At 48.1% G+C, this 10,000-nt stretch overlaps 1 protein-coding gene across 1 annotated transcript in view; it reads right to left on the bottom strand.

Moving 5' to 3' along the window:
* The window catches only part of LOC143275987 (band 7 protein AGAP004871-like), a 17,263-nt gene that overhangs the window by 4,403 nt on the left and 2,860 nt on the right, over positions 1-10,000 (bottom strand). Inside the window, exons 2-5 of the mRNA XM_076580350.1 lie at positions 5,331-5,516; positions 3,947-4,059; positions 1,849-2,004; positions 868-1,071 (exon numbers count right to left, since the gene is read on the bottom strand). Coding sequence (XP_076436465.1) covers positions 868-1,071; positions 1,849-2,004; positions 3,947-4,059; positions 5,331-5,394 — 537 coding nt within the window. The 5' untranslated portion in view covers positions 5,395-5,516. The remainder of the gene's footprint in view (positions 1-867; positions 1,072-1,848; positions 2,005-3,946; positions 4,060-5,330; positions 5,517-10,000) is intronic.

The following is a 10,000-nucleotide window of genomic DNA, read 5'->3' as shown; positions in this document are numbered from 1 at the left end:
CACCCTTTACACACCTGTCACCACTCACTTTCTTTACACACCTGTCACCACCCACTTCTTTACACACCTGTCACCACCCTTTACACACCTGTCACCACCCACTTTCTTTACACATCTGTCACCACCCTTTACATACCTGTCACCATTCACTTTCTTTACACATCTGTCACCACCCACTTCTTTACACACCTGACACCACCCCTTACACACCTGTCACCACTCTTTACACACCTGTCACCACCCACTTCTTTACACACCTGTCACCACCTTTTACACACCTGTTACCACCCACTTTCTTTACACACCTGTCACGACCCACCTTGTTTAAACACCAGTCACCATCTACCACCACCTGTCACCACCCAACTTTCCTTACACACTTGTCTCCACCTGCTTTCTGTACACACCTATCACCACCCACAACTGTTACCACTCACTTTTTTTTTTTTTTTTTTTTTTTTTTTTTTTACTTTACACACCTGTAACAGAACCCAGTTTCTTTTCCAAACATCGATCTAACCGCAGTTCAACCCGACTTTTTGGTGGTGTTTTTTTTATTTTATCTTATTTTATTTTATTTTATTTTATTTTTTTAGATGGAACTTCACCCACATTAACTCACTCAGTACGGCCAGTCCTCTCTTCTCCTCTACACAAACCCCTCGGATGTCCAGTGGGTGTCTCAATGACCCAACCTTTAGCTTCCGTCGTCAGAATTGTGGTATTCTTTGTCAACATTCACCTCTTAGTATAATAGCCTTCCGCTTGCAAAATTTTGATGGTGGTAATTGGGGTGAAACGCTGTTAACGTCTTCTCTTTCGCCGTTCGTATGGAGAGAGTTAACGACAAACGATAACCTCTCTCACCTGCATGAAGTCGCTGATCTGGTCACGGTCCGACAGGATCTCCGACAGGTTCTTGGTGCCCAGCACGTTTCTGAGGGTAGTGGCTGAAAGGAGTTTGGTGGAGCGGCCGAAATCCTCGACGTTGTTGACGGCGGACACGGCGTTGAAGATGCGGAAATACACCACGGCGTCCACCGCCACAGTCACCGAGTCCCGCGTCAGCACCTGTTTGGTTCAAGGGGAGAGAGAGATACCGGGGGTAGTGGTGTTTTTCTTTTATTATATATATTTTTTTTATATGTATGTCTTGTCTCGTATATGTGTGGGTGTGAGTGTGGGTGGTGGTGATGGTGGTGGTGGGGTGGTCAGGGGGGCAGGGGTGGGTAAGTTGGGGGTGGGTGGGTGGGCTTTGTGTGTGTGTAGGGGGGGGGAAGGGTTGGGGGGGGCGTGGGGAGGGGGGCGGCGGGTGGAAGGTTCTGTATTTGTGTGGTGGTTGGTGTGTGAGCCAGAGGGAGGGGGGATGAGGTGGGTGGAGTGGGGTGGAGTGGGAGGTTGCGTGTGTGTGTGTGTGTGTGTGCGCGCGCGCACACAGATAAAAAAAAAAGCAGTCAACCAACTAAACACGCAAACACACACACACACTCACACACACACACACACACACACACACACACAGACACTTCCCCCTTCCCGCACTCCCACCCCCATCCCCACACAAACCTCACCCCCCCTACCCCCTACGCCCCCCCCCCCCCCACACACACACACAAGAAACCAACTCACCTCCTGAACAGAGGGACGTAAAAAAAAAAAAAGAAAAAAAAAAGACAAGGTACGCAGTCAACCTTCCTGTACACACACACACCGAGAAACCCCCACCCACACCCCTACATACACAGACCTCTCTCCCCCCCCCCCCACCCCACCCCCTCCACTACCCCACCACCCCCCTATCCACATCAACACACACGACACAAGAAAGCCAACCAAACCAAAACTCACCTCCTGAGGAGGGACGTCAAAGGACACGGTACGAAGGTCCACCTTTCTGTACTCGTCCAAACAGGGAAGGATGAAGAACAAACCTGGCCCTTTGGCCCCCCCGGACACCAGCCTCCCAAGTCGGTAGATCACCGCACGCTCATACTCCTGCACGATCTGGAGGGGGGTGGGGGTGGGGGTTGGAGGGGGGTGGGGGGTGGGTGGCACGTGCACACACGCACATATACATACACAAGCACAACACGCGCGCGCACGCACATACATACACGGTCATGTATCCACACGCAAGCATGCATACACACATCCACACACGCACGTGCGCGCGCGCGCGCCCATGCACACACACACACACACACACATATACGCACACACATACACATGCGCGCGCGCATAGACACACACGCACACACATACACACACACATACACATGTGCACGCACGCACACACACACACACACACACACAAACACACACACAGAGTTAGAGAGACTGATACATACATAATGAAATTATAGACAAAAAGACAGATAGACAGACAGGTAGATGCATTGACGTATAGACAGAGACAGACAGACAGACATATAAACAGAAACATACGTATATTCATGCATTCGTGCACACATACATAATATATACATACAGGTAGGCAGACGGATAGACAGCCATGAATACATGCATACATACATACACGTGTATGAATGCATGCATGCATGCATGCATACAGACAGGCAGACAGACAGATACATGTATACATGCATTCATAAGTTCGCTGACACGTGGCTTTCTGAGAACACCAACGAACAAACAGACTAGTACAGTCTCTCAAAGTACGCTCCCTCAGCTCTGATATCACTAGTCATCCTCTCAAACAACTCGTCAAAAACATCCGACAATGTCCAACAAATTACTTTTGATTGAACTTGCTGAATCCCTGTTACACAGTCCAATAGCAGTGTTTCTATGATGCGACCTTACCGATATTCGGTTTTAATTGCTATTGTAGTTTATGATATTAATTGATGTTGCACATATATTTACGAATTGTTGATTCCATTGTTCTAGTTTATCCTTTCTCTGTATATCCCCTTCAATCCGCATCCCCTTACCCCCCCCCCCCCCCCATCTCACACACACAAACACAAACGCACATACACACATGACACGTCTAATTCCGCTCAAAGAGAAAAGACGATGAATTAAAGAAAAACGACATCCACACAAAGGAACAAACAAAACACACAGAGAGACAGACACAGGGCGACAACAGACCTTGATACAGACACACACAGGGCGACAACAGACCTTGATACAGACACACACAGGGCGACAACAGACCTTGATACAGACACACACAGGGCGACAACAGACCTTGATACAGACACACACAGGGCGACAACAGACCTTGATACAGACATACACAGGGCGACAACAGACCTTGATACAGACACACACAGGGCGACAACAGACCTTGATACAGACACACACAGGGCGACAACAGACCTTGATACAGACACACACAGGGCGACAACAGACCTTGATACAGACACACACAGGGCGACAACAGACCTTGATACAGACACACACAGGGCGACAACAGACCTTGATACAGACACACACAGGGCGACAACAGACCTTGATACAGACACACACAGGGCGACAACAGACCTTGATACAGACACACACAGGGTGACAACAGACCTTGATACAGACAGAAACAGGGCGACAACAGACCTTGATACAGACACACACAGGGCGACAACAGACCTTGATACAGACACACACACAGGGCGACAACAGACCTTGATACAGACACACACAGGGCGACAACAGACCTTGATACAGACACACACACACAGGGCGACAACAGACCTTGATACAGACACACACAGGGCGACAACAGACCTTGATACAGACACACACAGGGCGACAACAGACCTTGATACAGACACACACAGGGCGACAACAGACCTTGATACAGACACACACAGGGCGACAACAGACCTTGATACAGACACACAGGGTGACAACAGACCTTGATACAGACATACACAGGGCGACAACAGACCTTGATACAGACACACACAGGGCGACAACAGACCATTATACAGACGCAGAGGGAGAGGGGGAAGCAGAGGACGACCAGGATGATGGAGAAAATCATCAGGATGTATCCACAGCATCCTATGTCCCCGTCCCCCGCTGTGGAGTTCCCTGTCATCATCATCATCATCATCATCATCATCATTATCATCATTATCATCACCATCATCATCATCATTATCATCATCACCATCATCATCATCATCATTATCATCATCATTATCACCATCACCACCACCACCATCATCATCATCATCATTATCATCACCATCATCATCATCATCATCATCATCATTATTATCACCATCATCATTATCATCATCATCATCATCATCGCCATCATCATCACCATCATGATCATCATGCATCATCATCATCACCATCATTATAACCATCATCACCATCACCATCATCATCATCATCATCATCATCGCCATCATCATCATCATCATAACCATAACTGTCATCATTATCATCACCATCACCATCACCACCACCACCACCACCACCATCACCATCATCATCACCACCACCACCACCATCATGAGGATATATCCACCACAGCATCCTATGTCCCCGTTCCCCACTGTGGCGTTCTCTGTGTCATCATCATCATCATCGTCGTCGTCGTCGTGGACGTCATCGTTATTGTCAAGATGCAGCCATAGTCCACAGCTAAACAACACAGCACAGCACAGCACAACACGCAATAACACGATACAACCCAGCACACCACACGAAAACACCAGTGGGTAAGGGGTTCGTTCGTACTCCCTCCCCCCCTCTCTGTCTCTCTCTCTGTCTCTCTTGTCTCTCTTTGTCTCTCTCTTTGTCTCTCTTTATATCTCTCTGTCTCTCTTTGTCTTTCATGTCTCTCTTTGTCTTTCTTGTCTCTCTTTGTCTCTCTGTCTCTCCCTGTGTGTCTGAGACACATATAGACGAAAAGATATATGAACCAACAGAATGAGACAAAGAGAGAGAAAGAAAGAGTTGGGAAGAGAGAGAGGGATAAGCACACACACACACACACACACACACACACACACACACACACACACACACACACACACACACACACAGAATTGGGGAGAGAGAGAGGGGGGAGAGAGAGAAAGTTTGGCAGAGAGGGAGAGATAGAGAGACAGAGAGAGTGGGAGAGAAAGAGAGAGTAGGGGAGGGAGAGAGAGATAGAGAGAGAGGGAGAGAGAGAGACAGACAGACAGAGACAGAGAGGCACAGATACACAGAGGCACAGACAGACACACAGATACACACACACACAGAGGAACAGACAGAGAAACACACAGAGGAACAGACACAGACACACAAACAGAAACAAACAAAACAAACAAACAAACAGCAAAACAGCCAGACAACCTCACCCATTCTGGACGCAAAAGTCGTGTCACCCGGACCCACTTTGCTGGAGCCATGGTTGGTGGCCATCCTGTCCACAGACACACACAGCGCTCTGGCCTCGCTCTCACCGACACCACCACCACCACCGCTAGGGGCGCTGCTGTCTCCAGGCAACACGATCACACGGCCACTGGGGGGCGCTGCTGCTGCTGCAATCAGTTATCAGTTTTCAGTTTTCTGTTTTCTGTTTTCAGTTTCAGTGTGTGTTGTCTCAAGGAGGCGTCACCGCGTTCGGACAATTCTGTAATTGTAGTCTACGCCGCATTTATTTGTTTTACCTAACAGAATGGATTTCTGCTACAGATTTTTTTTTGTTTTGTTTTTTGTTGCCAGAGGTCATCTCTCTCTCTCTCTCTCTCTCTCTCTCTCTCTCTCTCTCTCTCACACACACACACAAACAGACAAACAACACACACACACACACAAATACATACACACAAAGAGGCACGCACATACATTTTCACTCACATATACACACAATTCACACACACACACACACACACACACACACACACACACACACACACACACACACACAGAGAGAGAGAGAGAGAGAGAGCGAGAGCGCACGAACAATTATCATCACTTTGTAACAAGCATTACTATTAATGTCCATAGCTTCTTTCAAAAGTATTTCCCTTAGACAATTTGTATTGTATTGTATTGTATTTTTGTGTTGTATTATATTTTTGTGCTGTATTGTAGTGTAGTGTAGTGTAGTGTAGTGCTTTTTTTGTCTAACATATTTTTTTTTGGTGTGAAATACTGACTTGTTAGTCCCACCGGCTCTGCCGGACCCAAGCGACGGCCCCCTTCCCTTCAATCCCTCCCGGATAATTATTATTATTATCATTAAAAAATATTATCAGCATCATCATCATTATCACCACCATCATCATTATCATTGCTATTGTTATTAGTATTACTACTACTACTACTACTACTACTACTACTATCATATCATTATTATTAGTAGTATCATCATTATTATTATCATTATCACTATCATTGTTATCCTCATCATTATCATTATTATCATTATAATCATTATCATGATGAGAAAGAGTCAGACAGGCAGACAGGTAGAGAGACAGATAGACAACGGTTGATAGAGCGAGAGACAGAGACAGAGAGACAGACAGAGACAGAGACAGACAGACAGACAGAGAGACACAGAGAGAGTTACGGTGTTGCTGAGCTGCGTGAGAGAACTTAACACTGCTAAGTTTGCTTATCGCTAAGAACGTTCCCAACTCCACGGTAAGTTCCATATATATATATACCTACTTAGGAACATTTTTAACTCTTAAGCAAACTTAGCGCCGTAAAGATCGCCTTATGACACCCGGCCCTGGTGGTCGGCCGCTGACCAAACTAAGGCTGAACACGTTGTTCTCCGTATACAGCTGTGCCTGACAAGACACAGCTCCTCCTCCTTCTCCTTCTTCTTCATTCGTGGGCTGCAACTCCCACGTTCACTCGTATGTACACGAGTGGGCTTTTACGTGCCATGTAGGCAGCAATACTCCGTTTTCGGGGTTGTGCATATGCCGGGTATGTTCTTGTTTCTATAACCCACCGAACGCTGACATGGATTACAGGATCTTTAACGCGCGTATTTGATTTTCTGCTTGCGAATACACACGAAGGGGGTTCAGGCACGAGCAGGTCTGCACATATGTTGACCTGGGAGATCGGGAAAAATCTCCACCCTTTACCCACAAGGCGCCGTTACCGAGATTCGAACTCCGGACCCTCAGATTGAAAGTCCAACGCTTTAACCAGTCGGCAATTGCGCCCGTCCAAAACGCTACATACACATTGTGCACTCAGCTGTGCCCTTTAAGAACGGTTCACACACATTCTGCAATCAGCCGTGCGAAGCTTGTCTCGCTATGTCTGTTGTCGGTAGCCAAGTTGCTGGGTTTTTTTCCTTGCGGCTATTATTGGTGCTTTTTTTTTCTTTTTTTTTCTTGTTTTTTTTTCTCACTCGCCACCATTGTCGCTACATTTTTTTTTCGTTTCGTTTCGTTTCGTTTCGTTTCTTTCTTTAATTTTCTTTCTTTCTTTCTTTTTGTTTTTTTCTTTCTCTTCATCGTCTGTATTTTCCTTTGTTTGTTTGTTTCTTTTTCTTTTTCTCTTTCTTTCTATTAATCTTTATTTATTTATCTTCCCTTTCTTTCGCTCTTTCTCTCCCCTTGTTTATCATGTTTAGTCTTTTTCTTTTCTTTTCTTTTTTTTGGGGGGGTGGGGGGTGTGGGGGGGGGGTGTCAATCAAGTCCACATACATGTCATAGTGTGTCAGCCAAGTTCTCCCACCTGTCATAGTGTGTCAATCAAGTCCAACCACCTGTCATAGTGTGTCAGCCAAGTTCTCCCACCTGTCATAGTGTGTCAATCAAGTCCAACCACCTGTTCCCGCTGACGCCTTGCTGCCACATACCTGTCGACACTGACACTGTCATAGTGTGTCATTTGAATCCCTTCGCTTGTCATAGTGGAGCGATGGCCTAGAGGTAACGCGTCCGCCTAGGAAGCGAGAGAATCTGAGCGCGCTGGTTGGAATCACGGCTCAGCCGCCGATATTTTCTCCCCCTCCACTAGACCTTGAGTGGTGGTCTGGACGCTAGAAATTCGGATGAGACTATAAACCGAGGTCCCGTGTGCAGCATGCACTTAGCGTTCGTAAAAGAACCCACGGCTGCAAAAGGGTTGTTCCTGGCAAAATTCTGTAGAAAACCCACTTTGATAGGAAAAACAAACAAAACTGCACGCATGAAAAAAAATACAAAAAAATGGGTGGCGCTGTAGTGTAGCGATGCACTCTCCCTGGGGAGAGCAGCCCGAATTTCACACAGAGAAATCTGTTGTGATAAAAAAGAAATGCAAATACAAATGCAAGTCCATGCGCCCCTCATAATGTGTCAATCAAGTCCACCCATCGGTGGTACCGTTTCAATCACGTCCGCCCATCTGTAATCGTGCGTCAATCAAGTGCACCCACCTGTTCCCACTGACGTCATGCTGTCAGCAGCACACGGACACCATGGTCTCTGACTGACCACACCTCATGCACACAGCTGGCCACGGAGGGCAGAACTGACCACCACTACAAGACTGAAGTAACTGTCCTTTTCTGCGTGGCACGCGAACCACTCTCTTTTTCCCACCTCACTCTCTCTGTGTCTCTGTGCCTCTGTCTGTGTCTGTCTGTGTCTCTCTGTGTCTCTGTGCCTCTGTCTGTGTCTCTCTGTGTCTCTGTGCCTCTGTCTGTGTCTCTCTGTGTATCTGTGCCTCTGCCTGTGTCTCTCTGTGTTTCCTTGTGTCTCTCGGACTCTCTCTGTCTCTGTCTGTCTCTCTCTGCTTCTCTCTGTGTCTCTCTGTGTCTCTTTCTCTAACTCTCTCTGTGTCTCTCTTCCCCGTGACTCTCTGTCTCTCCCTGTGGCTCTCTGTCTCTCCCTGTAGCTCTCTGCCTCTCTGTCTCTCCCTGTAGCTCTCTGTCTCTCTGTCTCTCCCTGTAGCTCTCTGTCTCTCCCTGTAGCTCTGTCTCTCCCTGTAGCTCTCTGCATCTCTGTCTCTCCCTGTAGCTCTCTGTCTCTCCCTGTAGCTCTCTGTCTCTCTGTCTCTCCCTGTAGCTCTCTGTCTCTCTGTCTCTCCCTGTAGCTCTCTGCCTCTCTGTCTCTCCCTGTAGCTCTCTGCATCTCTGTCTCTCCCTGTAGCTCTCTGTCTCTCCCTGTGGCTCTCTGTCTCTCCCTGTAGCTCTCTGTCTCTCCCTGTAGCTCTCTGTCTCTCCCTGTAGCTCTCTGTCTCTCCCTGTGGCTCTCTGTCTCTCTGTCTCTCCCTGTAGCTCTCTGTCTCTCCCTGTAGCTCTCTCTCTCTCTGTCTCTCCCTGTGGCTCTCTGTCTCTGTAGCTCTCTGTCTCTCCCTGCAGCTCTCTGTCTCTCCCTGTAGCTCTCTGTCTCTCCCCGTAGCTCACTGTCTCTCCCTGCAGCTCTCTGTCTCTCCCTGCAGCTCTCTGTCTCTCTGTCTCTCCCTGTAGCTCTCTGTCTCTCTGTCTCTCCCTGTAGTTCTCTGTCTCTCCCTGCAGCTCTCTGCCTCTCTGTCTCTCCCTGTAGCTCTCTGTCTCTCTGTCTCTCCCTGTAGCTCTCTGTCTCTCTGTCTCTCCCTGTAGCTCTCTGTCTCTCCCTGTAGCTCTCTCTCTCTCTGTCTCTCCCTGTAGCTCTCTGTCTCTCCCTGTAGCTCTCTGCCTCTCTGTCTCTCCCTGTAGCTCTCTGTCTCTCCCTGTAGCTCTCTGTCTCTCTGTCTCTCCCTGTGGCTCTCTGTCTCTCCCTGTAGCTCTCTGCCTCTCTGTCTCTCCCTGTAGCTCTCTGTCTCTCTGTCTCTCCCTGTAGCTCTCTGTCTCTCCCTGTAGCTCTCTACCTCTCTGTCTCTCACCGTGTCTCCCTGCTTCTCTCTCTGTATCTAGCCCGTCTCTCCCCTGACCAGTCCACTTCGCACTAGCCCACAAACAAGACTGAGGAATGTGTGGACAGAACTTTACCTGTGGACTGCTCTGCCCCGCTGGGATTGCGACAGACGAACTCGAGTGTGGCCTTGTACATGTAAGGGGGAGGGGGTGGGGGGTGGGGGGGTG

Source organism: Babylonia areolata, chromosome 31 (genome assembly GCF_041734735.1).
Source record: "Babylonia areolata isolate BAREFJ2019XMU chromosome 31, ASM4173473v1, whole genome shotgun sequence".
NCBI classification, from domain to species: Eukaryota; Metazoa; Mollusca; class Gastropoda; order Neogastropoda; family Buccinidae; genus Babylonia; species Babylonia areolata.
This window is presented reverse-complemented; position numbering and strand designations above follow the sequence as displayed.